This window comes from Falco biarmicus, chromosome 4, assembly GCF_023638135.1.
Source record: "Falco biarmicus isolate bFalBia1 chromosome 4, bFalBia1.pri, whole genome shotgun sequence".
Lineage (NCBI taxonomy): Eukaryota > Metazoa > Chordata > Aves > Falconiformes > Falconidae > Falco > Falco biarmicus.
Window position 1 is genome coordinate 68,722,623 of NC_079291.1, and position 27,537 is coordinate 68,750,159.

Below are 27,537 nucleotides of genomic sequence, written 5' to 3' on the forward strand. Positions count from 1 at the left end.
GCGGCTGGAGGCCGGAAGCGTGGCTGTCGCTCCGCCCTGGTTTTTACCATAGAGAGGGAGGGTTGCTATGGGAACGGATGGGTGGGAGCTTTGGGGTGTCGCTCCCGGTGAGGCTTCGCTCCCGGGCCCGGGCCCCTGCCAACCGCCGGGGCTGAGGGCCGGGGCAGGAATAGGGCTGTACGTGTGGGGGGCGGATGGGCCGCTCCCCCCGGCCCGGATGGAGTGAAGAAAAGGGGAGAGCGGCCCAGTCCCCCACGCTCCCAGAATGCCTCGGTGCAGCCGCTCTCTCTGTCCGCCTCTATGGTTGGGGCACATGCTCCGTGCGTGGGGTTGGCGCGGTCTCCTCCCGGCCTCGTCAGCAGACTGGGGCCTCCCGGCACCCCCGGCATGGCCCCCCCCACAGGTACTGGGCGGGGATGGGGGGGCACCGAAGGGGCTGGGGCGGCGAGGGGAGCCCGCGGGGGTGGGTGGGGGAGGTGAGGGCAAGGGCGAGGAGCTGCCGTGGTATGAGGGAGGTGGAGAGTGGAGGGCTGGGGGGAGCCGGGGGCAGCCCCCCCCGGGCTGTGGGGGGTGGCCGTGCGCTCCCGCTGTCACCTCCGTGCCCCGCAGCTCCCGCCCCGGGCAGGGGACAGCCGTGTCCCCGTGCTGTGACAGCCACCCCCCTGTCCCGTGGGCAGAGGCTCCTGCCAGGGGCACGGCGGGGAGGGAGTCAGGTTGCTGTGAAGGGCTTGTCATGACTGAGAGGGTAAATAATGTCCGGAAAAGAATCCGGCTGTTGCTTGCTGCCAGCTCCCTGGTTCCTTACCCGCTTGCCCTTCAGCACGGTTTGTTTGCCAGGCCTCCTGTAAGTGCTTTTATCGAGCTTTAGCTGTCCAGCTGAATTTTTTTCCAGCCTGCATAAGGCTGCTTCTCGCAGACCGTTTCCCTGCCACATCCCCAGGTAACGTTGTGGACAGCCAGTCCCCCAGGCTGCTGGCAAACCAGCTAAGATGGGACCTGACTGCCGAACAGATAGAAAACATGGCTGCAGAGCTGACGGAGAGGACCAAGCTTGTGTACGACCGGGTGGGCTCTCAGGAGCAGGGGGAGGTGTCCTATGAAAACACTCTCAAGCCACTGGCAGATGTGGAAGTGGAATATACGGGTATGTACACCGAGCAGGAGGACTGGCTTTCTGGGAATCAGCATGTTGTTACTATGACTTTTTGGGGTGTGGGTTTTTTTGCCTTGTACTGTCATCTTTTTTCTTCCCTTGGCTCCCTCATTAGTATATTTTTGGGGTTTTTTTCCCCAGTTAATGTTTATGCAGCTAGATAGAAGTGCAAAGAAGAGAGTAGAATGGAAGAGTGAGTCTAAAACAAGGGTGGGGCTTTGGCAGCAGGGTGGTCTGCGGGAGGAGCAGCCAGGTTTTCAAGGTTATCTCCTGCTTTTATGTGGCAAGGTGCATTAGTGGGAACAGATAGCACTTTGGCAGAAATGGTTCGTGTGACCTAAGAAATCTTTGGCACTTTTCTAATTTTTTTCCCTAAGGCAGCAGACAAATGTCTCTCCACGTGCCTTGTTGAAAGACCGCTGTCGTTTTAGGGATTATCTGTAAAGTAACGTGACATGATGGCATCGTGCTGACAAACTGTGCAGGCTTTGATACATCTCTGGCTAATTATTTAAAACATTAGAGTGCCCAAGTCACACAACCCCCCCTCCCACCTCACAGCATCTGTTAGCTGTCCTGACCGCCCATGTTGCGAGGTGTCACATCTGTATGAAGCAGAAGCCAGCCTTCAAGCCTCTTCTTCTTTCTCTTTTTTTCCCTAATATGAGGCAAAGCCCTTACTAAGCAGCGGTAATGTTAACTTCAGCAGAACTGTCAGCACTTTCCCTGGGCAACAGAGAGTAGCTGCGTGCTCACCTTCTGCTGGGTGGAGAGTTCTTGTGCCTTGAGGGCAGTGCCTTCTTGCTGGAGTTGTATTATTTGAGGTCTTGCAGAGATGGTGGGAGCGTATGTTCTCCCTGTTTTCACTTCTAAAATGGAAATACGTCAGGACAGAGCACACCTGGGGTGTGGTGGCTTTTGAGGAGCATCTGCAGAAAAGGTGTGTCACTTTTAGCTTGGTAGCGTAAGGAAAGGAGTCACCCAACGATGCTGCCCGTCTGCCAGCATAGAAGTCCTGTAAGTCTTCAAACTGTTGATCCCAGCTATAGCATCTCACAGGCATGAAATCTGTGTTGAGTTTCATGAGAGAGATGGGTTGTAGTGGCAAGTCAGTGGACAGATGCACTTGGCAGCAAGGAAGGGGTGAATGGGTGCTGTGGGTGACTAAGTGCTCCTCAGGACAGCTCTGGGTTTGGCTGATGGCAGCAGCTTGCTTTGCTCTTCCTTGTGTGGGCGGGCAGGTCAGGCTCTGGGGCCGTCAAACTGGCTCCCAATTAACACAGGCTCTCTGTGTACACTCCCACTCACGAGCAGTTCTGGGACACGAAGCCATTGCCTTCACCGTAATCCCTCTTCTGTCTTTCCAGTCCGTCGGAACATGCTGGACTTCCCCCAGCACGTCTCTCCTTGCAAAGACATCCGTGCAGCGAGCACGGAGGCTGACAAGAAGCTCTCGGAGTTCGATGTGGAGATGAGCATGAGGCAGGATGTGTACCAGCGGATTGTCTGGCTCCAGGTGTGTGCCTGGGAGGTTGCTCTGTCAGTGATGTGCTGAATCCTCCTGGAATTACAACGACTCTTGTCCCAGAACTTAGAAGTGAACAATATTGAGTCAGGTCTGGAACTGAATCACTGCATGATCGTGGCAGAATGGTCCAGCTGTTAGTGAGAACTGGGGAGCTGGGATTTGAGGGCTCTGCCCCCCCTCAGGGCCTCAATTACCCCTTTGGTGAGATGGTGTTAGTGAATCCAGCCTGCCTCAGGCGGGGAAGGGGCTGGGTAATGCCCTGAAAAGTGCTTTAACACGGTGCAAAGGTGACACATTTAAAGCAGCGTGGTAGGAACTAATGCATCAAACCAAAGCTGTCTTGTGAGGTGTTTCCATCTGGTGTTATAATAACCCACAACTCCTGTTGGGAGCCAACTTTCTGCCACACCTGATCCTGCAGTTCCCTGTGCTCATGGGTTTTGTTTTACAGGAGAAAGCTGAGAGCGCTTCACTGAAGCCTGAAGCAAAGAGATATCTGGAGAGGCTGATCAAACTGGGTAAAAGAAATGGTCTCCATCTCCCTGAGGAAACACAGGAGGTGAGATCACAGAGCTTAAAGGAAGCATGGGTAGAGGAATCCTTGCAGGGCTGGCAGGACAGTGTTAGAGCAGGGTACTAAGCCTCAGACTCTTGAATTTTGCCCCTGATTCCTGCGACTTTGGGTGCGTTGGGTGATGTCTGTGCCCCTCTTTTCCCTTTCCATTGAAGGGGATGACATTTACAAGTGGGATCAATGCTGGGAGTTGAGGGGCTCCTGAGAAATTGCAGGTGGTGCTGTGCAGGTCAGGAGTGGAAGTAGCGGCTGGTCCCCTCATGCGAAGGGGCAGTTGGGGAAGGTGCCCCACTGGGGCTGGGGTTGGGGTGAGCGGGTTAGTGGGGGCTGAGCTGCTCAGGGTCTCCCCTCTCTTGCCATGCGCCAGTGGCTCGGTGAAGGAGCTCAAAGCTCGGTTAAAAATAAAATAAAAGAGAAGGTGAAATGAAATAAGGCTAGAGGAGGTTGTTGCTTAAACACCTGCAGCTCCTGAGCTGGCAGGAGACAGCTAGGACCTTGCTGAGGTGGCTGCTTTCCTACCAGGTGTGATCAGAGGGAGCCTGTTCTATACTGAGAGCTCAGTGCCTGCATGCAATTAATTCTGCAACGTTGCGTTTGAATAAAAGCCAAGTGCAGACTGCTGGGCAACTCGGCAGGCAGGCTGCTGGCTGGAGACAGTGAGCGATGTTGTTTGACTTCTCCCTTTGGACTGACTTTTCTCTGTTCATCTCTGTTTTAAAGAAAATCAAAGCTATTAAGAAAAAGCTGAGTGTCCTTTGCATAGACTTCAACAAGAACCTCAACGAAGACACCACCTACTTGCCCTTCTCGAAGGAGGAACTAGGTAGGGAGCGCTCAGGCTTATTTCTATGCTGGTGTGGTCCCAGGTGTCTGGATTCCTCTGGCCAAGGAGCTGGAGCCTCTTCCTGTGCTCAATCCCAGAACTGGTATTTCTGGAGAGGCCAGGGCTTTCCATCAGTCCTGTCTGCTCTTTTCTCAGGGGGGCTCCCTGAGGACTTCCTGAACTCCCTGGAGAAGACAGAGGATGGCAGGCTGAAGGTCACCTTGAAATACCCGCACTATTTCCCTCTCCTGAAGAAGTGCTACGTGCCCGAGACGAGGCGGAAGGTGGAGGAAATGTTTAACTCTAGGTGCAAAGAGGTAGGTGGGCCTTGCTGCATGCCAGCAGGGCCGGATCAGATGCCAGGTCAGGTCCAGGCACCAAAGGAGTCTCCTCTGAGATTTGTGCTTCTTCCCACACTGGGGCTCGTGCTTCCTTTCTCACCTGCGTACCCCATTTCACTCTTTGTCTGACTTGACCTTGCAGGAGAATTGCTTGATCCTCAAGGAGCTGGTGGACTTGCGGGCTCAGAAAGCCAGTCTGCTGGGCTTCAGCACGCATGCAGACTTTGTGCTGGAGATGAACATGGCTAAAAGCAGCAAGACAGTGGCTGCGTTCCTGGGTACGGTGCTTGGCTGTGGGAGGCAGGAGCAGGAGCACTTGCTGGGCGATGTTTGCCGCTCTCAGCCCCACGGAACTAACCCTGCCTGCCTTGGCTTTCCTAGATGAGCTGGCACAGAAGCTGAAACCCCTTGGAGAGAAGGAACGGGCTGTGATCTTGGACCTGAAAAAGAAGGAGTGTGAGAAGCGTGGCCTGGAGTTTGACAACCGCATCAATGCCTGGGACATGCGCTATTACATGAACCAGGTGGAGGAGACCAAGTACAGCGTGGACCAGAACCTGCTGAAGGAGTACTTCCCCATGCAGGTGGTCACCACAGGCCTGCTAGCCATTTACCAGGAGCTGTTGGGGCTCACTTTCCATCTGGAAGAGAAGGCTCAGGTCTGGCATGAGGACGTCCAGCTCTACACGGTGAAGGACACCTCCTCTGGGGAGACCATCGGCAAATTCTACCTGGACCTGTACCCACGGTGAGGCCTTGGGCCAGGTGAAGGGAGGGAGGGCTGGGGCAGTGGGAGGGGGAGCCTGCTGCGTGCCTGGGGCAGAGGAGCAGCTGTCCTGCTCCCAGATGTGTGGCTGTGCAGAGGGAGCGCTCTGTCCTGAGCAGGGCTCTCCAGGGAGCACGGGGTCACCAGGGGCTTTTCCACCTTGAGCGGGGACCGCAGTGGCTCGTGGCTGCCCGTGGGGCAGGATCCATGTAAGTCTCCTCTTCCCGACCTAGGGAAGGGAAGTATGGGCACGCTGCCTGCTTCGGCCTGCAGCCGGGCTGCCTCTTGCCGGATTCCAGCCGGCAGATCTCTGTGGCTGCCATGGTGGCCAACTTCACCAAGCCCACGCCGGATGCACCTTCCCTACTGCAGCATGATGAAGTGGAGACGTACTTCCATGAATTTGGGCATGTCATGCACCAGCTGTGCTCTCAGGTAAAGGCTGGCTGAGCTGGCAGAGGTTGGTTTGTTACCTTTCCCCTGTCATGCTTTCCTGTGGGATTAAGTGATACCCTGCTCTGAGCTTGCCACATCTCCTAGGCGGAGTTTGCCATGTTTAGTGGGACGCACGTGGAGCGGGACTTTGTCGAGGCACCATCACAGATGCTGGAAAACTGGGTGTGGGAGAAGGAGCCGCTGCTGCGCATGTCCAGGCACTACAAAACTGGAAGCCCCATCCCTGATGAGCTGCTGGAGAAGCTCATTAAATCCCGGCAGGCAAACACAGGTTGGTCCCTGCAGAGGGAAGTGAGAGCCAGTGAAGAGGGGCTGGAGGGGAACGAGGGCTCTGCTGTCCCCAGCGAGGGCAGAGCCTTGCGGTGGGGAGTGGAAGGGGACCCTGAGTGACCTGCCCACTGCCTCTCCCTATGGTGCTGTGGGGACCAAGGGAGCTGGGGGGAAAGGAGCCACATTTCCCTGCCGCTCATCTGGGCTGAGTGAGGGTGTCGTGGCAAGGCGTGCAGCGGGCTGGGTGGTGACACGGTGAGAAGAGGTGGCGGGGAAGGCAGGGATTATCTGCAGGCAGGAACCTGGCTCAGGCCTGAGCAAGGTGCCGCTGAACTGGGCTGGGCTGGGGATGCAGGTCAGAAGTTGGGTGTGCGGAGAGCAATGGGAGCCCCACCCCCACCGCCTGCCCTGCTGCAACCCAGCCTCGGAGATTCCCTTGCGTGCAGGCAGGAGCGCTCAGTTTGCCTCCTCCTTCTGGGAACAGGGCTCTTCAACTTGCGTCAGATCGTCCTAGCCAAGGTGGACCAGGCGCTGCACACCCAGACAAAGGCTGACCCCGTGGAGGTGTTTGCCCGGCTATGTGAAGAGGTGCTGGGCGTCCCTGCTACCCCAGGTACCCAAGGGCTCGCGGGTCCCACTCTCGCTGTCTCTCTAGGTCTGGCCTGCAAGCTTGGCTCAGCAGGTTCTTTTCAAGGCTGGGGCTTCAGGCTGGCTCACTGGGGACAGTTTCTGCTGGCTCCAGGAAAAGCAGGGCTGAAACAGTACAAAAATAACTGGAAAGTTCTTCCCTGTTTCCCCTGGGATTGTGAACAAGCTGACCCAGTGCCTGCTCTGACACGTTTGCAGCATGGAGGAGTTTTTCCATGCTGTGAGTGGTTCCAGCAGCATTTCCCGTTAAACCTTCTTCCTGTCCTTCGCCACTAAGGTACAAACATGCCTGCTACGTTTGGCCACTTGGCCGGAGGCTACGATGCCCAGTACTATGGCTACCTCTGGAGCGAAGTGTACTCCATGGATATGTTCTACACGCGCTTCAAGCAGGAGGGAATCATGAACTGTAAGGTAGGGAGGACGTCCCGTGCCGCCGGGCTCTCGGCGCGTGGCAGGGGCTGCAGGAGCCGGCAGTGTCTGCGGGAGGGCAGGTGTCCTACGTGTACCTTCTCTCTGCTCGCAGGTGGGCATGGATTACAGGAATTGCATCCTGCATCCTGGCGGTTCCCTGGATGCTTCCGACATGTTGAGGAAGTTCCTGGGCCGTGACCCCAAGCAGGACGCCTTCCTGGCCAGCAAAGGACTGAAGGTGGAGAGCAACTCGCTGCCTTCAGCCTGCTGAGAAACTGCTGCAGCCCGTTTTGAGTCAAGCCAGCTCCTTTGCCTACGCACCCGTCCCCTCAGGCCGAGCGACAGCCGGTACTTCTGTCACCAATCTGTCACCAAACACATCCTGGGCCAATCCCTGCCTGGAGCTGTTCCTCCAGGATCCTGCTCCGAGCTCACCCTGGGCTTCGGGAGCTGGGTTCGGCCCTGGTCCAGGGCTCTGCGGTGACAGCTCTGCGAAGGGACCTGAACGGCCTTTGCCACCCCACCCCCCCCGAGGGGGATGGGGCTGTCGGGAGCCCACACAAATTGGCTGAACTTTGAACCTGATTTCTGCACCAGGGTGAGTTTCAGCCTCATTTATAGCCAGGGAGGAGAGGGAGAGGAGTTATCAATCTTGAGTCATTGTTTTTAAATCCCTTCTTTTTAAGAAACGAGACTTCCCACTGGGCTGGGCTTGTTTTGTGCCCCAGGGCAGACTTAACTGTTCTGAGCATGAAACAAGTTGCATTGGGAGTCATGCTCTCCCTGTCTTTGGGCAGCTGGTGGCTGTGGAATAAAGATGGGGAGATCCCAGAGCTTAAAAACCGTTGCATTTACTGGAATGTCCTGCCCTGAGTCCCTCAGACATTCCTGCCTGGGCAGCGGGCCTGGGGGAGGGCAGAGATGGCTCCTTGGGAGGTTGTGCCTTCCGCCAGGGACTGTCGGAGCTACTGGGACCCTGCGGCTGGGGCTGTCTTAGGGTGGCCGATGCCTTCTGGGCTCAGGTCATAGCAGCAGCGGGTGTGTTGCTATTGCTGTCATCTCTAAGCCAGGGTGGGACAGGGGAGGGCTTGTGCTTTAAGAAAAAAAAAAGCCAACAAACAACAAGCGGACAGCTTCAAACAACACGGATGCCGGGGGATAAAAATACCGCGTGGGCTGTGTGCCAGGCCTTGAGCGGCTGGGCTCTGGGTGCAGTGCCGGGCTGGGGGACGGCAGCCAGCCCTTTGCCCAGCCTTGGGAGCAGCCAGGCTGGTGCCACCTGCCCACCCAGCTGTTCCCTTGTCCCCAAGAACCCTAAAACTGGTGCCTGCGTGGTGCAGGGCCAGTGTGGCATGGCATGCCTCCCTCCCTCTGCACTGAGCTGCCCTCCTGCCTGCTTGGGCACATGGGTCATGGGTTGGAGCTGCCTGAGGCGAGCACTGACCCCGAGGGCAAAGGCTCATTTCTGGGTTTGCTAAAGGAGGCATCGTGTGTGGGCTGGGAAAGGTTTTTAGCAGCGAGTGTGCAGGGCAGGCGGAAAGTTGGCTGCTTCCTCAGTAGCAGAGGGGAGCTGAGGACCTTTGGAAGGAGCTGCGAGCTCCCGCTGGCGTGAAGCATTTGTGGCGATGGGGTGCTGAGAGCAGATCTCATTTTCTGGTGTCCCACCCTACCTCCAGCCTCGGGCGCTTTGCGTGGTGCCCTTTGAGGGCTGGGGGATCAGTCCCTGCAGCTCCTCTGTGGTTTGAGCACACGGGGAGTGCCGGTGAGCGGCCGAGTGCCTGCGCTCACAGCCACCGTCCTGGCCCCAGCCAGGGCTGCGGGTGGGAGCTGCCGTCCCTCCCCAGGGTCTTGTGCTGCAGCTTCCTCCCTGGCTTGGGCTGTTCCCTTTGCTTCTCCTCTTCCCTGGGTCACATCACCAGAGCGGCTCTGGGCCGCTGATGAGAGCGTTGGAAGAAAGCTCGCCCCAAGTGCAGACTAAGTCATTGCTGCCACCTCCCTCCCCCAAACCACCCCCCTGGTGACACAGAAAAGCCGGTGACACCTTCCCTCGCTGATCCCCTCTTGTGCTGACCTGGGGACAGGTCCGTAAGCAGCGAAGCGGCTCCTTGGTGCTTGCTGGGGCCATGTTGAGCATCTTGTCTTTGTCCCCACCCTCTGTTTTAGGCATAGATGAGTGTCTGTCCCGGGTGCTGGCTGTGCAGGGCCAGGCGCTCTCGAGTTGACGCTGTGGTTGTTTTAAGTGTCATGTTTTACTGAGCTTTCAGTGTTTTCTTTCAGACCTCTTCTCTCGAGGGAGAGAACTGAAGCTGAACAGGGAAACCACGCACTTTCCTCCCTTCCCAGGCCATAGCTCACTCTGTTCCTCCCTCCTGTGACCCCTGCCACAGGTGGCACGGTGAGAGGTGCTGCCGGAGTAGCATGGGGGAACCGGTGCCTCTCCAAGCGTTCCGTGCCTCGTGCACGGGTGATTCCCAGGAGCAACCTTGGAGCTGCACCTTTTCCCTCAGCTCCTCGTCCCCATCCCGTCCCAGGCTGGCAGGGAAGAGAGGCCCTTTTTGGGTTTGGGTTTTGTTTTTTGGGTTTTTTTTTTTCCCCCTCTGTTAACCTTTTCTAAGGGCAAACTGGTGTGTGTGTGTGTGCCGTTCATAATGGTCACGTTCCACCCTGCTTGTTTCAATGACTGGATTTTAGACTGTTCCTAGCACTAATAAAGGTTTTCCTAAGCGGGTGTTTGTGTGGCTCGGGTCTGGCCAAGGAAGCTGCTTCTTCGTGAGGGGGAGAGGGCTGCCCCCCAGGGTGGCAGAGGGGTGATTCCCGGCACTCCCAGCACAGCCACCCCCTCACCAGCGCCATGGCAGCCCCCCGCAGGAGTCTGCACCCTGGGTTCTGTCCTACGAAGATGGGCGTGGAGTGGCAGGCACGGGGTGGCAGCCTGTCCGGCGTGAAGCCCTGGGGAGCGAGAGACAGTGACACCCCCTGTCCCCCACCGTGCCCCTGAGGGCCATGCCCCCCCCACCAGCCCCACACCTGGGTGAAGAAGCTGTGGTCCAACATGTCACGCAGGCTGGGCCGTGCCGCGGGATTGGGGGCCAGCAGGCTGGTGAGGAGGGTCTGGGCGCAGGGTGAGAGATGGGGGGGCAGCGTGTACCGTGCCACTCGGATGCGCTGGTACAGCTCCTGCCGCTGGGCCGCCTCGAATGGGGGGCTGCCTGTCAGCGCCGTGTACCTGGGGGAGGGGGCGGTGGGGTGGCTGCTCAGCAGGGCCACGAGCACCCCACTGCCTGCTCCCTGTGTCCCCACTTACATGGCACAGCCCAGGGCCCAGATGTCCGAGGCCACCCCATGTCCCTTGCGGTCCAACACCTCTGGGGCCAGGTGGCTGGGGGTCCCACAGAGCGCCCTGGGGAGACAAGCAGGGTGACCCCCTGTCCCATAGCACCCCCCCACAGCACCACAGCCCCACTCACCCCCAGCGCTGCCCTGCTGGTGCCACCCGCTGCGCCAGCCCCAGGTCTCCGATCTTCACCTGCATCTTCTCAGTCACCAAGAAGTTGCCTGCGGAGGGAGATGAGCTGGAGCGGGGGCGGCGGGGGTCACCCTCCCACCACCCCAGCTGCCCCACGCACTCAGCTTGAGGTCCCGGTGGACGATGCCCTGTCCGTGGAGGTAGCGCAGCCCTGAGATGATCTGCCGCAGGTAATACCGCACCTCCGGCTCTGTCAGCCTGCCCCGGGCCCGCACGATGTGGGCGAGGGACTGGGGACAGAGTCAGGAGCCAGCGTGGGGCCAGGTGAAGCCGCAGCGGGGGGCGACTCGGGTTTGGGGGGCCGCTGCTCGCTCACCCGCCGGCTGCAGTATTCCAGCAGCAGGTAGATGTGGCTGCGGTCAGCGAAGTGATGGTGGAGGTGGACAACGTGCCAGTGGCGCAGGCGGCTGTGCAGCTCCTGCTCCCGCTCCACCTGCATCGGCACGAGCCCGGCAGCCCCCCCCGCGGGGAACCCTCTGGATCTGGGGACCCCTAGCACACACCCTTGGGGAGACAGGGATGGGAACCCACCCAGCGACCCCAGAAGGAGGGAGAAGGGGCAAGCAGGGGCTCTGCAGGGTCCCTGTAGGCGCTGCCCCCCCCCCCCCCCCATCCCTGGAGACTTTCTGTGTGTCGTCCCAGACTCACCCTCTTCCCGATGCCCACCGCAGCCAGCCGGGCTCGTGGGATGACCTTCGCTGCGTAGACCCTGCCGCTGGACACCTCCATCAGCTGGTAGCAGCACCCAAAGGCACCCTGCAAGGATGGTCCCTCAGGAATGAGCCGCTGGCACCCAGGGCGAGAAGCCACGGCAGAAGTGGGTGCTGGGTGTCGGGGTGCCCAGCTGCGGGCCCTTCCCAGGGGGCCGAGGAGCCCAGGGGACCCGGCTGGTGCTGCCCCAAGCCCCCCATCTGCTCTGCCACTCCCCCTGCCTCAGTTTCCCCTTCCCTGGAGGGGATGTAGTGGGTCCCCCTCAGAGCAAGACACCTCGGGGACCCCCTGCAGTCCTGCAGGATGCGGGTGTGTGACACCGGTGGGTGCCCAGCGGGGACGGGGTGCTGGCTGGGGTGAGGGGCTGTGTGGGGGTGCAGGGATGGGGCAGGGGGGGGTTACCTCTCCCAGGAGCAGTCCGCGCTTGTAGAGCATCCCGCTGCCTGTGTCCTGGATGTACCGTGCGGGGAGTTCATCCCCTGCGCACCCCGGGCCCATCCTGCCCACTCTGCTCTGCCCTGGGGCTGGGGCACCCCAAGGGACACCCCCACCCTGGTGCTGTAACCCCTTCAGCTCCGGGCTGGGGGTGCGTGCGGCTGCCCTGTGAACCCAAGGGTGCTGGGTGCTGGGTGGGAAGCCCCTGGCACACCAAGCCCCCCCCAGCAGCCTCTACTGATGGCTAAGTGGGGACCCCCTGTGTGACTAAGCCCCGCCCCGCCCGGGATGCCCAGCACCGGGGGGTACTGGGAGGGTCCGGGATCAAGATGAGCACGGGTTGAGGGGGTCCATTTGCACCTTCCCCGCTGCAGCCCCCCTCGCCCACCAAAGCTCCGGACCCCAAAGGGTTAACGGGCGGCCGGGGAGGGCTGGGCGCACCTTTGGGGCTGGATATTAATAACGCGGCGGGGAGGGACGGGAGGCGAGCCGGGGGGGGGGAAGCCTCGCCCGGCCCCCCCCGGAGCTGCGCAGGCGATGCCCGATCGTCCCGGGTCCCCCCTCCCCGCCGCGGGGCCGGGACTGAGCCGCCAGGACACCCCGGATGAGGGGCGGCATGGCCGGGTGGGGGGTTCGGGGAGGCTCCGGGGGACCCCACGATGCCGGGTAAGGTCCCGATTTCTGCTTAAACCCTCGCGGTACTGCCCTCCCCCCCCCCCAACAACTCCGCCACCCCCCCTGCCCGGGGTCAGCTCCGCTCCTGGGGGAAACTGAGGCACGCCGTGCCCCCCGGTTGCCAGCGGGGTCTGGGCATCACCCGAACCCCCCCGCACACATCCTCGGAGCGACGGCACCGCGACCACCCGCCATCCCTGCTCCGCGGGGGGCGGGGGGCAAGCGGCCGGGGCTGCGGGCAGCCACTCGCAACCCTCGTGGGAGCTGCGGGGGTGTGGGGGGAACCGGCTGGGCCGGGGGATTCCCCACCACGGGGCTGGGACCTCAGCACCCCCCCCGACACCCCTGGGTTGGGGGGCTGCAGGGTCAAGCGCTTTGGAACCCAGGGTGGGGGATGGGGGAGGACCACGCAAACACCCCCCCCCCCCCATCCCACTCGCCCCACGGCGGGGCCGGATCCGGATCGGGGTGCGACGCGAGGTGCCGGCCCTGCTGCGCAGGTCTGGTCCTGTCCCAGCAGGCAGCGAGCCCGGGGCTGCGGGTGCGGGGGGCCTGGCCTGTGCCCGCCGCCACCGGGGCACGTGTGTGGGACCTGGCGTCGCCCACTCGGCTGCACCCACCTGCCCGACCCCACTCCTGGGTGCTGGGTGGCACCGGCCCCCACATCCCCCCTGGTGCCACCGGGGGACCCCCAGCTGTGTCTCATCTCACCTCCATTGTGCCTCCTTCCCCCTCGTGGGGTCCCCGTGGGGACCCCCCACTGGAGCCCCCCCACCCTGGGGACAGTGGGGCTCAGGGGTCTCTGCTCCCGCAGGTGCCGGTGGCCGTGGCAGCTGCTGCTCCTGGCCTGGCTCAGCCTGGGCTGCAGCGTTGGCACAGCACAGGTGAGGGGTTTGGGGTGTGCGACGGCACCCCCGGGCTGCCGCAGCCCAGCGCTGACTGTCACCTTCGTGCAGGGCCCAGCCCTGGGGACACTGGCGGGGATCCCCGAGCCCCCAGCCCCTGCTCAGCCCCGCCGGCAGCTGGCCCCGGGCGCCTGGGGGCCCTGGGGACCCTGGACCCCCTGCTCCAGCTCCTGCGGGGATGGCGTCACCGTCCGCACCCGGAGGTGCCTGCGGTGAGTGGTGCACAGGGCAGCATGGCCCCCCCCGGGGTGTCCCCACTCCCCCGCACCCCCCAAGTCCCACGTGGCACCCAAATCCCGCGGCAAGGCTCTGCCACCACCTCCCACAAGTGTCCCTGTGTGCTTTGGCCATATTCCAGCCTGGTTTCAGAGGGGGAGGAATGGGGGGAGCTGGACCCTGGTGCCTCCATCCTGGGGTGCAGCTCTGGCAGGATGTGGCCCCGTGTGCTGGGACATCGTGGTCCCCTCTCCTGCTCCCCTGGGGGGATGCATTGCCACTAGTTCGGTGGCTTGGTGGCCCCGGAGCCGGGGGGAGTCCCAGTAGGGGACACGGGGTGCAGGCAGGGATGCTCCGTCGGGGCCATGTCCCTGCCCCACCGTGGTGATGTTGTGGCTGTAGGTCCACTGAGGAGGAGCCGTGCACAGGTGACCCACGGCAGTACCGGCTCTGCCAGCTCCAGGTAAGCCTTGGGAAGGCCACGGCACTGGCATGGCCACCAGCCCTGGACCCCTGGGATTCCATCCTGCTGCTCCCACAGGGCTGCCCCAGCGGCTCGGTGCCTTTCCGTGCCATGCAATGCTCCCTCTATGACAACAAGCCTGTCCTGGGCACGCCGGTGCGGTACCGCTGGGTGCCCTTCCATGGAGGTGAGCCCCAGGGTGGTGGGTGGCATCACCAGGCTAGCCAGGGGCCATGGCTGCCACCGGCATCACCCCCTTCCCTTCCCACCCGGCTCTGGCAGCCCCCAATGTCTGCGACCTCAACTGCCTGGCCATGGGGCACAACTTCTACTACACCTTCGGCCGGGTGCTGGACGGCACCCGCTGCAGCCCTGGCTCCCCGGACCTCTGCGTCGGTGGGCGCTGCCTGGTGGGTGATGTGGGGCTGGGACCCCCAGAGCCCCTGGCTCTGAGCCCCCCCACCCTGAGGCTGGGTCTTGGCTCCCCACAGAGCGTGGGCTGCGATGGGATCCTGGGCTCGGGCACGCGGTCTGACGCCTGCGGCCAGTGCGGTGGTGGCCATGAAATGTGTCTCTTCGTGCACCGCCTCTTCCAGGGCGCGGACCCTTCCTCCGGTGAATGAACCATTGCCCCGGCCCCCTCCATGGGTGAATGCTTTGGCTCTTGGCTCCCTGTCCTCCCGTCCCCCATCTGTGTCCCCAAGGCATCGCCTGGGTCCCCTGTCACCCCGTCCCCTCTCCATCTCCCCCGTCGCCACTGGGGCATCGTCCCTGATCCATTCCTGACCCAATGCGCAGGGACAGGGACAGCAGGCTTGGAGGAGACTCCTCACCAGGGTGGTTTTGCCTCATTGATGAGGGTGTTGCTCCTCCAGGGGGGTCCTCTGGGGTCCCCAGGAGCATTCAGGGGTCCCTGGGGGCACCCAGGGTCCTCGTGGCCACATCCAGTGTCCATGGGGTTCCTGGCCAGGCTGTGGGGATGATGGTGCTGGTGAGGGAAGACAGCCCTGGATGGCACCCCAGGGCCATCGTCAGGTCCCCCAGTTGTCCCAGCACCTGGGGCCTGGCAGGGTTGATGCTGCTGGTGCTGCCCCAGACCCGGAGCTCCTCTGTGCCTGGTCCCCCCAACTCTGTCCCCCTTCCCCATCCCCAGGCTGTCCCTTTGGGCCATGCCCTGGCTCTGCCCTAACTCTGACATTCCCCCCGCCCCAGGTTATTTTGGGTACATGAACGTGACCACGATCCCGGCTGGGGCCACCCACATCAAGGTGACAGACAAGAGCCGTAACTACCTCGGTAGGACATATCCTGTCTCAGTCCCAGTCGGTCCTGGTTGGTGCCACCCATGGGTGCAGGCAGGGCAGGGCAGGGGGTGGCCGTGCCGTGCCGTGCCGGTTCCCCGCTTGGATGCTGTTTTGAGCATCATGGGTTCAGTGAACTCGCCAGCACTCAGGGCAATTTTCCAGAGGCCACGGCCATGGATTTCAGGAAGGGCTGAGCTGGAGCGGGGCCAGGACAGCCACCACGGGACCAAGACTGGGACCCCCCCATCCCCAGACCCCCCCAAATCCTCCGTCCCGATGCAGGCAGGGCCCTGTCCCCAGCTGGGACCAGGGCTTGTGGGGTGGGGTGGGGTGGGGGGAGTTGTGCACCAGGGTTTGGCTCCAGCTTGGGACCAAAGCCAAGATCTTACAAGAAAGCAGATTTCTCCCGAGCCCCAACCGCAGCTCTCTCAGCCCACACTGCCCTCCCTGCTCTGGGAGAGGCCTCTCTCTGGTGGGGACCCAGGCATCAGGGCTGCCCCCCAGCCCAGCACGGGGGTCCCGGGGACCGTGTGGTGCTCGGCCCCCGGACACACTCCTGCCCGCAGCCCTGATGACGAGCGATGGGCGCTACGTGCTCAACGGGGACTGGTCCATTGCCTGGCCGGGGCCTTATGAGGTGGCTGGCACCCAGCTGCGCTACACCCGAACCCCCAACGGCACCGAGAGCCTGGAGGCTCCCGGGCCCACTGATGAGGATCTGCACGTGATGGTGAGGGCAGAGGTGGCATGGGGGGGGGGGGGGGGGCAGCCAGCCCCCATCGCTCCCCTTAGCTCTGCCCCTGCCCGTGCAGGTCCTGCTGCAGGAGCACAACCCTGGCATCGAGTACGAGTTCTGGCTGCCCCGCAGGCACCCCCAGCCCAGCCATGGTGATGCCAGCCCCCTGCGGCAGCCCCAGCCCCGGGGGGCTGGGAGCCCCCCTCCCCAGGAGCCCCTGGTCACCCCAGCCCCCGTGCCACTGCCCCAGCCCAGGGGCTCTGCCACGGAGCTGCCACCAAGAAGCCCCCCTGGCTGGAGCTGGGACAGGGCTGCCGCAGGTGCCTGCTGCCTCACAGGGATCCCCAAAGCCCCCCACCGCCCGGGGTCTCTGCTGTAGGGGGTGTCTCAGAGAGCCCCAGGGGCAAAAATGAGATGGGGCCCTAAAAAAGGGCCCCCTGACTTAACCATCCCCAGGAGTCACAGGAGCGCGGTGTGTCCCCTCTCTCCTTATGGGTTATGGACCCTCAATGCCCCCTCCCACCACTGCAGGAGGGGGTTTTGGGGGTGCCATGACCCCTCTCTCCCCTAAACTGCTGCAGCTTTGCCCCCACAGGGCGATGCGGGAGGTGCCGCCCGACCAAGGGACGTTCTCAGCGCATCCGACACTTCTGCCAGAGCGACTTCGGTGAGCCCCGGGACTGGGAAGGGGCTCGGGGTGATGCTGGGGGATGTGCCTGGCTCAGGGTGCCCTGTGCCCGCCCCACAGTCTTCCAGGGCCGGATCCTGGCGCGGCGCTTGGTAGGGCAGGAGACACGCTACGAGGTGGAGGTGCAAACGCCGTATCGACACCGCTTCCCGCTGGTGCGCCGGGAGTACCTGTGGGTGCCCAACACCTGCGGCTGCCCCCCCACTCCGGCAGGGCGGCCAGTACCTGCTGATGGCACGGCGGCACGTCAACTACGAGCACACGCTCAACCGCATCCTGCTGCAGGATGATGGCTATGCCCGGCCGTGGACGCCCCGCGAGGACCGGCTGGTGCGGGAGGCAGCCCGGCACTGCCCCCAGCCCCAGCCACCCTGAGATCCCCCACCAGGCTCCATCACCTGGGGAGGGAGCAGCCGGTGGGTCCCCAGGGTTTGGAAATGCTTCTGCGGTGCATTGAGCCCTTTCCATGGCTGTAGAGGGGCCAGGCCCCCCAGGGACACCCCCGTCCTGCCCTCTGCCCCGTGCTGGGCATCTCACCGTCCATGGGGCTGACTTGGCTGGGGGGGGGGGCATGAAGGAGGGCGGTAATTTATTTTATTTTTGCAGAAAATAAACCCGTATATCACCTTGCTCGCTGTGTGCCCCTTCTTGGCTGGAGCTGGCGCATGGCATCCCATGCCATCCCCACCACAGGGTGCCCGGGTAGGGGGTCGCCTCCCGTGTCCCCGTGCTGAGCCCCCGGCGCCATGTGGCCGCCCAGCAGCATGTCCCTGGGATGGACACCCGCCAGGCACTGCCTTTCGAGGTCAGGGACCTGCTGCTTATCTCTTTTCCGGCGGAGGCGAGTGGGTCCCTCCCTGTGCCGGAGCCCCCTCATCCGTAACCCAACCCAGGGGCTGGCGGGCACAGCCGCGGGGCCCACGCAGGGATGGGATGTGCCTGGGGGGGCTATACTGGGCACCCCAGGGTACAGCACCCACTCGGGGCTCCTGGGATGATCTCACACCCAGCCAGGGTGGGGTTTGGAGCTGGTGCTGGGGAAGAGCTGAGCTCTCCCAGCTCGTGGCACTGGTGACTGTTCCCAGACTGGGCACAGCTGGAGGGTACCCAGGGTGGGTGTATTGGGGGGGCAGGAGTAGCAGCTCCCAGCCCAGGAGGGTCCTTAGCACATCGGGTAATTAATCACCAGAAGCCAGAGATGAGCCTGGGGGAGGGGTGTGTGTGTGTGCAGCTGGGGCTCTGTACTGGGCTCCCCAGCTGGTCCCAGTAAAGCCTGAGTGATGCCGTGTGCTCTGGAGCGCAGGTGCCTTGGAGTGATTAGGGCTGAAAAGTGCCTCCACCCTATAAAATGCCCCCTCCCACCCACCACCCTGTCCCGTGGCTGGTTTGGGGTTGCTAGGGGTTTTCCTGGGTGGGGTGGGTATGCTGGCTGTTGTGCTCCTGGGGGTCCCCAGGACAGCACCCCCAGCTCCAGGAGCTCTTCTGGTGCAACGAATGTGAGCAGCCCCAGGGCTGGGGCTCTGCGCTGTCACCTCTGGGCACCCTGAGTGTGGGGTCTCCCCACGTGGCTGTCCCATGGTGGGTTTGGGGACACTTCCCCCATGTGCAGAGACCCTGCAGGGAGAGCAGAGATGCATCGGGGGCTCTTGGCTACCGAGGCTGGTGCTTGCCAACGTGCCAAGAGCTGGCAGAGAGAACGGAACCAGGGGGAGCGCTGCCCGCTGTGGGGCTGGGACCCCTGGGAGCATGTCCCATGTCCCTCTCTTGGTGCCTGTGACCCCCAGGAAGGTCTGGCTGGTGAAGCTGTGACTCAAAGGGGACCACTGCAGGCTGGTGTCTGCTCCCCCTGCTCTGGGGGAAGGGGTGAGCGTGTGCCCCCCTGGGCAATCCCTACCTGGGGAAGGGGGGTCACCCCCCGTTGTGCTGCCAGGACCCCTCTGTTCCCCAAGTGCCTGCTTCTCATGGCTCCCTGTGGATGTGTGCTGGGTGCCCAAGAGAGGAGGTCCCTGCAGTGCCCCCCCCCCCCCCCCCCCCCAGCACCACTGACCCTCTGCCTTCCTCCAGCCAGGCTGGTCCCAGCAGCGATGGTCCCCAGAAGACCTGCAGCCTGTCAAAGCATGCCCTTGTCCCGGAGCTGGGAGGGGGCGGGGGGGCTGCAGCCCTGGGGTTGGGGGTCTGACGTTGCTCACTGGCTGCAGGAGGGGACCCCGGGCTGCTCCTGGTGCTTGTGGGGTGCTGCGGTCACCGTGGTCTGCCAGGGAGATGCCTACAAGGTGGGTGCTGGGGTCAGGATAGCTGGGTGCTGGGTCTCCAGTGGGGATGGGGGGGGGTCTGGCATGGAGGGCTGTGGCTTGGGGCCGCTGGATGGCAATGAAGAGCTGCGTTGTCCACACGGCCTCTGTGCCGCTGTCCTCTCCTTGTAAGCTGAGGGGAAGGGGGCCCACTGCCTGAAATCCAGGGGAGAGGGTGGCTGAGGGACGCCTGGGATCCTACTCGGGGTGCTGGTCCTGCTCTTGGCCATCACCTTGGTGTCAGGACGTGGTTGCTGGTGTTTTTTCTGGGGCTTCCTGCAGATGCTGTTTCCTTCTAGGTCCATGTGAAGCCGCATCCCCATGTGCAGCCGTTCTTGGGGAGCCTTTCCAAGCCCTACGAGGTACCCAGAGCCCCCACATTTCCCCGGGGTCCATGGGGAGCTGGTGGGGTGCCGCTGCATCGGGGTGACGGGGGCACTCGGGCAGCCTGTGCAGGGACCTCTGCCCCTTCCCCCAGATCTTCATCTTCACAACCACAAAGCAGGACTGTGCCGAGAAGGTCCTGGATGTGCTGGACCCCAAGAAGAAGCCGATCTGGTGATGGCCTTGGTGAAGCCCAGCTGGGGACCTCCAGGGTGGCAGGGACTGGTCCCACTGGGACCACCTCTGTGCCTGGGGCTGCTGCTGGAGGGACCTGACTCACCTGGGCAGGGACCTGGCCAAGACGGTGGCCCTGCACCGCCAGGGCTTCCCTGCCCAGGTACTGGCAGTGCTGGCTCTCATGGTGGGGGGGTTGTGTGCACTGTCCCCCCGGCAGCACCGCAGCTGCCATGGCTCCTCCATGGCCAGTGTTCACTCTCCCCAGGCTGCCAACAGGCTCCTGGTGCCGAGGTGGTGGTGGGACCCACGGGACGAGGAACTGCCGCACCTCTCCCTGCTGCTGGGACAGCTCAGCTGGCTGCTGAGGGCTGAGGAGGGCAGGGTGGGCTGAGCTGCCCTTGTCCCCCCTCCAGGCACAACCCTCCCCTATCCCCGTCTCCCTCTGTGCACCACAATCGGGTTCCAGCACCGCAGGCTGCCCGCTGAGGACTGGGCCAGCCCTGGCAGAGGAGTGGGATGGAGGAGATACCGCGGTGGGGCTGGTGCTGCCGTGGGACATGTGCCTGGTACATCCAGGCTCTACCCATCCTGCAGCACGGGGCTGGATGGTGTTTTGGCAAAGCTGTTGCCCCCAGGGCTCTCCCTTGGCCTGGGTCCCAGCTGGGCCAGGGCTGGGGGTCCCACCGGGGAGAGCCCCTTGCTCTCAGCTGCCTTTTGAGGAAAAGCTTCATCGTGGCGCCCCTGCCTGTGCTCTGTGAGGTCTGGCCAAGGGTTTTTTTGTGGTGATTGCACACTCAGACAAAGGTCTCGCTCTCATCCTGTTACTCCCTCAGCTGTGCAAGCACCCCACACTCGGGGATGGCACAGCCGGCATGGGGGGGACAGGACAAACTGCCCCCACCCTGCCACGCTGCGGCCGTGTCCTTGGACAGCCGGGGTGCTGCGGCTGGGAGGCTGAGCCTGGCCTGGTGCCGATGTCCCTTGGGAGGGCCCCAGCTGGCAGCTCTCCCCATGCCCGTCCCAGCCCTGCCTGGTGCCGTGCTGCGTGCCGGGGCGCAGCTGCTGCCAGCCCTAATGGGACGGTGAGGGCTGAGGGCATTTGTCCCCACTCGCTGCGGGTGAGGGGGACAGTAGGGCAGCCCTGGGATGCAGCAACCCTGGGACCCCTTTTTTAAGGGCTAAAGGCTGCTGGTTGACAAGAACCGGGGAGCATGCCGTGCAGCAGCGGTGCGTGTCCAGGCTGTTCTCCCCAGGCAGTGCTTGCGAGCCCTCTGCCAGAGGCTGCGTGGGGTGATGGCTGGCGCTGGAGGGGCTGGCTGTGTTGCTCGGGCGCAGCTGTTTGGAGAGAAGTCACATCTCCTCCTCCCCACGGCCCCCTGTGCCTCACCAAGGACACAGGGCTGCCAGCCACGCAGCCCGGCCCTTCTGGGAATAGCTGCCCTGCAGCAGTGTGCCAGGCTGGGCCCCCTGCACGGCTTGGATCCCTGGGGGCTGGGGCGGGGGGGCAAGGCAGGGAAGCCATCTCCCCATCTCTGCTGCTGCACAGAGCTGGACACGGGGTGGGATTGGCCTGGGCGCTGCTGGGAAGGGAAGTCACCCTTTGGAGAGGCAACAACCAGTTTATTTTGAAAGTCAGGGGAGGGCAGCTCTGTCCCAAGCTGGGATCCAGCAGCCTGTGTCCCTGCACCCCAGGCTGGTGTCACACTGACCTTCCAACCCGGGGACAGCAGGCGCTACCTTTCACACAGCAAAAGGCCACACGATATGTGACATAAAGGCCGGCTGAGAGGATCAGGCTGCCACAGATGAAGACAGGGAGACGGCCACCCTGCAGCCGCTCCTCGGAGGGGAAGCCCTGCGGAGGGGAGCAGGAGTGGGTGAGCTCGTCGAAGGTGCAGGAGGAGGGACAGGCTGTGCAGTTGTTGGCCGAAGCGCCCTGGCACGTGTAGCAGGAGGGGTGGCAGCTGGCACAGACGCGGGCCATGGCTGTGGCACTGGCTCTCCAGGTACGGCTGTAGGAGCGTGGAGGGCAGTAGGGCAGGCAGGAGCGCTGGTAGGCGTACGAAGAGCCGTTGCACTCTGTGGAGGGATGGTGGTGTGAGCCAGGCTGCGGGGCCATCCAGGGCAGAGAGGACTGTCCCCTCCTGCCTGAAGACTTGCTCACCCTCGCAGGCTCCCTGCGCGTCCCGCCTGATGCATTTGTCCACAGCAGAGGCTGCAAAGCGCCTGGCCACCATGTCCTCGTCTGTGCCGTGGAGGTGCAGGATGAAGCTGGTCAGCAGACCTGGGGGCAGGAGGGACAACACTTGGTGCTGGTGGCAGCCACATTCCCACCCTCCAGCGCCTGGGATGTGCAAGCTGGGGGGCTGGAAGCTTTGGGGCTGTGTGTGGGAGAACATGCCATGCCCATGTGCTGGCCCGAGAGACCCTCAAACCAAGCAACCATGGTTGGGCAGAAAAAGAGGGCTGGCATGCCCGGGAGGAGCAGGATGAGGACAAGCCAACAAGTTGATTATCAGTGTGGGGGAAGGAAGAACAAAGAACAACTGGGTACCGGGTAACTTAAGGGCAGGTGTCAAGAAGGTGGGGCCAGGCTCTTTACAGTGGAGCTCAGCAACAGGACAAGGGGCAACAGGCACAGACTCCAACACAGTCAGATGGAACTTCTTATGAGGAAAACCTTTTTTTTTCTAAGGGTGACTGGAACAGGCTGCCCAGAGAGGCTGTGGCATCTCCTCATTCAAAACCCACCTGGATACAACTCTGTGCAACTTTCTCTAGGAGACCCTGCCTGAGCAGGGGGTTGGACTAGATGATCTTCAGAGGCCCCTTCCAACCCTGACCACGCTGTGATTCTATGACCCCAGTAAAAGGGGTTCACTCCCTCAGCAACCCCCACACCCACCTGTGTTATAGGCATCGCCCTTGTTCTCTAGCTGGAGCACCCAGGTCCCATTGGGGTTCTCGTCCCAGAAGTGGGTGGACATGAAGGTCCAGTCCTTGTAGCCCTGCTGGCTGGTGTCATATGGGCTGGAGGAGAGGGGAGGAGAGCTCAGTGACAGCCTCAGGGGCTGGAGGGGTGGGATGCGGCTCCAGGGGACCCTAGAGTCACCCTGATCTTGGTATGAGCAGGCATCACAAAGACATGGCAGGGGCCACAGAGGAGTTTTGGGCACAGTGAGCCTGTTGCCTGCGGGGGCCAGAAGCAGCCACCTCACTGTCAGGAAGTCTCCTGGCCCCGGGAGAGGCTGTGAGATGGGGAGCCTCCTGTGCCCCCCAGCAGCTGGTAAGGCTCACTGCAACATGCTCCCCGTGGGCCCGCAGAGCCCCCTTACCGCACGGTCACCAGCGTGGACGTAGTCCCCATCGGGCTGGTCAGAGCGATCACCAGGTCCCCTCTGCGGCTGTAGCTCAGACAGAGCTGGACCTGGACGTGCTCCAGCGAGCGGATGCACTTGGTCCTCCCAGAGCAGAAGGAGACATCTGTAGAGACGGTGAGCTTGGAGCCAATGGTCCTGTCGAGTACAAGACAGAGAGAGGTAAGGGCGTCTCTTCCCGCTCCGTGGGCGTCCTGCCCTCCACCACAACCTCTAAGCACAGCCCTGTGGCTACAGCAGGAGCTGTGCAGCCTGTTCCTGCAACGGGCACAGCGTGACTTTGCTGCAAGCAAGTCCCTGTGTGAGGTCAGACCCAGGGGGTCTTGTCCCTTACTGAGGGGCATGAAGCGCCTTGACCGAACACTTCTGCTGAGGCTGAGTTCCTGTCCATGCCTTGGCCATCTCCACCAGCAGACCAGCATCCAGGAGCCCGTAGCCGTAGTAGTGGCTCACTGAAAAGCAGATGCCCCCCAAGAGAGGACACGTGAGCCCCCCCCGCGCTGAGACCACAGCGGGGGCTCCTGCCCCAGGTTGGTTGGCAGGAGTTTGAGGGGCAGCACGGCTCCCCGCAGGCAGCGGCTGAGTCCCCAGCTCACCCTTGCGTCCAGCCCCATTCACAGCCCAGTCTTCTGCCTGCAGGTGAGTGGGCTTGGAGGTCCTGACGACGAGATGCTGCAGGTCACGCCAGGTCAGTGCTGGGCTGGAAGCAAGGAGGACTTGGGGACAGAGGTCTCTGCTTTGGGTTAGCTTTTGAGGGTAAGATTTGGCTCTTTTAACTTCTGACATGGGTGAGTTAGCTGTCTGAGTCCGAGCTGGTCCCCTCACAACCTCCTGTGCTGCTGAAATGGGAGCAACAGAGACCTCCAGAGGACAACTCTCCTTCTGCCTTTGGCCACTCTGCCACATTGTCTTGGGAGAAGATGCCGCCCCACCAGAGCCCGGGTAGACCTCAGCTCTGCACCCCCTAACCTCCCTGCTAGCAAAGTCCCCCTTCCTTGTTCCTGCAGGGTTTTGGTGAGGCCCCAGGTTTCCCCCCGGGGACTGTCCTGCTGCCACAATGTCACCTACTTGGCCTCCAGTGCGAGGGCGATCACTCCTGCGGCCAGTGGAGCCGAGGCGGAGGTGCCCGTGTGCTTGTTGGTGCAGCGGTGGTGCAGGTCGGTGGTCACCTGAGGGTGAGAGGGGGGTCTTGGCACGATTGCCTGCTGCTGGAGCGGAGGGCAGGACCGGCTGGAGTTGGGTAACTTCAGTAAATGCTCCCTCCGGGTCCCCTCATGCTTTTTGAAGTCTAACACAGACACTTTACCAAAGCCCCCCTCTCCCTCCCCAGGTAAGGAAGGCTCGGATGACCCCGCTCTGTGCTGGGAAGTGGTGTCTGCCCAAGGGTCACTGCTCCGGCAGAGCTGCCATGGCACTCACAATCTGCACCTCGCTCGTGGTCCTGCTGCTGTAGGTGGTGGTGAGGATGGCAGCGCAGCCCTCGCTGTACCAGGGCCTCTGGCCGCCTGCCAGAACACTGCCCACGGACAAGGTGTAGATGCTGTTGGCGTAGCCATCGCAGTTGCAGTTGTCGTAGTTGATCCCACCGTTGCCAGAGGCCCAGATGAAGATGGAGCCAAGACCACCCCGTCCCTGGCAGGGAGGAGGCAGAGGGAGGGTGGGCAGGGAGTCCTTGCACCAGTGGGGTCCCCGAGGCCAGCACCAAGCTTACTTTTTTGACCCCTCTGTAGAAGGCCTTCGCAGCCAGCACACCTGGCCCGTCCACAGTCTTCCCATCATCCATGGGGCCCCAGCTGGCACTGTAGATATGGATGTGCTGGGGATGCAGGCTGAGGGACTGAGCCTCCACCATGTCCGTGATGAGACCATCCAGCATCCGCACACCTGCAGGGCCAGGACAAGGAGCAGCAGTGTCCAAGAGGCGGCAGCACTTGGGATGCCATGCTGGCTCACTCCGGGTAGATGGGAGCTTCGCACATGCAGGACCACTGTAAGTGCTGAGGACCTTCTTGCTGGCCCCTGCTTCACCCCCCCAGTTGCCTTGAGCCCCTTTCACATGACGCTGCCCTAAGGAGATCAGGCTCCCACAGGTCTGTACAGCTGCTGCCATGTGGTGGTTTCCAAAGCTCCTCCTTAAGCCCTTTGCAATTAAGCCGGTGAGTTCTCTCAGCTTTTAACCCCATTTGCCACACTCGCTTCTGCAGGGGAGCCTGAGCCTGCATGGTGCTGGTGCTGCCTGTGGGAGCCTGGTGTTATGGTGGGCATTAAACCCCCGAGGAGGGCTGAGCCCTGCACCATGGCCAGATGTGTGGTAACACTGCAACACCCTCTGCTTCCCTGCAAGCCCCTGGTTCCCCCCAGAGCAGCCCCGCCTGGGGCCACGCGTCCCCCCCCGCAGCATGCTGAAGCTGTTTTGCAACTTTCCTCCTGCCAGCACACTGGAGCAATGGCTCACCTCCAACTTTGGCGTTGTATGCAACACCTGCTCCGCAGATTTGGTTGTTGGCAACAGCCGCCACTTCTCCTGCACAGCGTGTCCCATGCCTGAAGGACATAGCCTGTGAGCCAGCCTCTGTGAAGGGTGAAGGGGCCTGGGACAGCCTCATCCCCCAGAGAGATAAAGCACCCAGTACAGGGTGCTAGGAAAAACTTACCAGTTCTCGTCCATGGTGGTGTACCTGGGCTGGGGATCGGGGTCGTTGTTATTGAAGTCATAACTTGCCAGGGGGTCCTATTACAAAAAGAGGCACCAGCATGAGCAAACTGCCTTTCAACACAGGCTGTGACTGCTCAGCATAGGCACCTGGCACCTCACCTGGTGTCTGGCAGTGTGGATCACCCTGCCTGCCCACAAGCTCGCTGCCTGCCCAGCCTGGAGAGGGCAAGGGAGGCCCCTTTGCACCCAGCAGCTGCCCCAGGTCAGCCTGGAGTTGTTGGAAACGGGGTTTTGCTCAAGGAGCGTAACTTTGCACATCATTGTACTGCTTCATTGTGGCCAGGCTTGTGTCCAGTGAGAAAGCCCAGCATGGTGAGTCACCTGAGGGTGAGCCTTGCCAGCCACGCGGTGAAGAGAGAGGAACTACAAATCACTGAAACCATGCTGTTATAAACAACTAAGATGTACCTATCCTTTCCTCTTAGCTCTCAGAGCACGTGAGGATTTACTAGCTTTACTGGCTTTGCAGCTTGCTGTAATTACATCTATTTTGGAGATTTGAGCATGTACAAGTTGTAACGTTTCCTTGATGTGAGAACACTGCGGGAGACACCAAACCTTTTGATCCAGCCACAGAGAGGCAGAGTCCCATGGGTGGGATGAAGGCACCAGCTCCCACCCTCCCCAGGAGACAACACACCCTGAAGGAGCCGGTTCATGCAGCCCATGCTGCTCAGCCCCTTGTAATTACATAGTTGGCAGACAGGTCCGGGTGATCCTTCTCAATCCCATCGTCCAGGATGGTCAGCACAACCCCCAGCCCGGTGTACCCTTTGCTCCAAGCACTGAGGATGTTTAGATCAGGATCGATGTCATTGTTCTGGAAAACAGATTACATTTAATCAGCCCCTGGGCAGCAGGCTGCGGGTGACCTTCAGGGACTCTTCTGCTGCCTCATCACTGGCAGCATTAGTACTGTTTACGTGTCGGTGAGGTGATTTGCTTGAGGATTAGAAGAGAAAGCGGTAAAATCTCACCATGTACCACTGTTGATGGAACAAAGGATCTGTTGGCACCACGCTGATGCTTCTCTTTGTGCGCCTCTTCACAGTTTGCTGCTCAAACCAGAGGACCTGGGTAGGAAGCAGCAGCGGTGGTGGTGTCAGACAGAGCCTGCCCAGCATGGCAGGCAGCAGCCTCAGTCCCTGCAGCTGTCTCCTCCCTACCTTTGGCTCTTTTGTCAGACGCATATTCCAGCCCCAGTGTCTGCTTAAGGCTCTCTGCCTGGTGCCGCGGTGTTTGAAATGATAATAAGGCTCTCCCTCCATCACCTGCCGGTGCAAAGAGCTGTTGTAAGAGAATGTTTCTAGACAAGCAGCCGGGCTGTGGGAGCGTGTGCCAGCTCTGTGTGGCCTGTAGAGACCAGACAGACACATTGGATGTCAGTTGTACATGGCAGGACAAGCAGAGCATCACTCGGAGATGTGGCAGGCTCCCAAGGGAGGTTTGGGGGTGCCCTTTGGGTTTCCTTGCTCACCCATGCACACGCAGAGGTGCTTAGCAATGCCAAGCTCATGCTTTTATCTGCATCCAATGGTTTAAAACCATTAGAGGGAATAATTCAATGCCCTATTTTAAAATTAAACCAGCTCTGGGACATGTGGTGGGGATGAGCGGAGGGGACAAGCAGAGGATGAGTGAAGGCGGACACACCACACTATGGCCAAGGTTGGAAGGGACCTCTGGAGATCACCTAGCCCAACGACAGGTGTGCCCTGTCCCCCTAACCGCGGCAGCTGTCTGGCCTGCACCCACCCACCAGGCCGCACCTGGCCCAGGCAGAGAAGGCCAAGCCGGCGGGCCAGGTCCCTGGCCTTCCGCGGCCCCGCCGCCACCCGCACAGCCCAGCTGCTCAGGTAGATGTGGGGCTTGGTGGGGCCTGGCAGGGCGGCGGTGACCACCATCATCACCAGTACCACCAGTACCAGCCCCAGCGCCGGTCTCGACCACGCCGCCATCC

General features: G+C 62.0%; 3 protein-coding genes across 3 annotated transcripts; 2 read left to right on the forward strand and 1 right to left on the reverse strand.

The window, feature by feature from the left end:
* The first annotated feature begins 115 nt into the window (after positions 1–115).
* On the forward strand, positions 116–9,701 carry THOP1 (thimet oligopeptidase 1). The gene is made up of 13 exons (XM_056334595.1): positions 116–403; positions 941–1,144; positions 2,521–2,669; positions 3,133–3,240; positions 3,976–4,078; positions 4,235–4,395; positions 4,562–4,697; positions 4,801–5,167; positions 5,419–5,620; positions 5,726–5,912; positions 6,396–6,524; positions 6,837–6,973; positions 7,086–9,701. The coding sequence occupies exons 1-13, from the start codon at positions 301–303 to the stop codon at positions 7,242–7,244; spliced, it is 2,145 nt and encodes a 714-aa protein (XP_056190570.1). The 5' UTR covers positions 116–300; the 3' UTR covers positions 7,245–9,701.
* Positions 9,702–12,145: 2,444 nt separating this feature from the next.
* Positions 12,146–17,260, forward strand: ADAMTSL5 (ADAMTS like 5). Its single transcript, XM_056334597.1, is given in 13 exon segments — positions 12,146–12,311; positions 13,135–13,204; positions 13,277–13,437; positions 13,844–13,904; positions 13,983–14,091; positions 14,187–14,314; positions 14,396–14,519; positions 15,117–15,200; positions 15,775–15,938; positions 16,021–16,264; positions 16,540–16,611; positions 16,693–16,850; positions 16,852–17,260. Coding segments are annotated over 13 exon segments (1,593 nt in total). The 5' UTR covers positions 12,146–12,249; the 3' UTR covers positions 17,008–17,260.
* A 3,857-nt stretch (positions 17,261–21,117) lies between these two features.
* Positions 21,118–27,535, reverse strand: PCSK4 (proprotein convertase subtilisin/kexin type 4). The gene is made up of 15 exons (XM_056335080.1): positions 27,347–27,535; positions 26,744–26,848; positions 26,555–26,650; positions 26,269–26,397; positions 25,516–25,592; positions 25,317–25,405; positions 24,573–24,745; positions 24,281–24,493; positions 23,930–24,030; positions 23,458–23,561; positions 23,196–23,313; positions 22,820–22,999; positions 22,390–22,514; positions 21,649–21,768; positions 21,118–21,563 (listed from the first exon to the last, which is right to left on the reverse strand). Exons 1-15 carry the CDS (start codon positions 27,533–27,535, stop codon positions 21,184–21,186), a joined length of 2,199 nt encoding a protein of 732 aa, XP_056191055.1. The 3' UTR covers positions 21,118–21,183.
* Between the last annotated feature and the right edge of the window lie 2 nt (positions 27,536–27,537).

Bases quoted from the DNA above. Each gene is read 5' to 3' on its own strand.
- PCSK4 (XM_056335080.1), bottom strand. From the start codon at position 27,535: ATGGCGGCGTGGTCGAGACCGGCGCTGGGGCTGGTACTGGTGGTACTG. The intron at 25,406-25,515 runs GTAAGTTTTTCC...TATGTCCTTCAG, and splicing joins ACCACCATGGACGAGAACTG to GCATGGGACACGCTGTGCAG. The intron at 22,515-22,819 runs GTAAGGGGGCTC...CCTCTCCTCCAG, and splicing joins TCCACGCTGGTGACCGTGCG to CCCATATGACACCAGCCAGC.
- THOP1 (XM_056334595.1), top strand. From the start codon at position 301: ATGGTTGGGGCACATGCTCCGTGCGTGGGGTTGGCGCGGTCTCCTCCC. The intron at 4,396-4,561 runs GTAGGTGGGCCT...TTGACCTTGCAG, and splicing joins TTAACTCTAGGTGCAAAGAG to GAGAATTGCTTGATCCTCAA. The intron at 5,168-5,418 runs GTGAGGCCTTGG...TTCCCGACCTAG, and splicing joins TACCTGGACCTGTACCCACG to GGAAGGGAAGTATGGGCACG.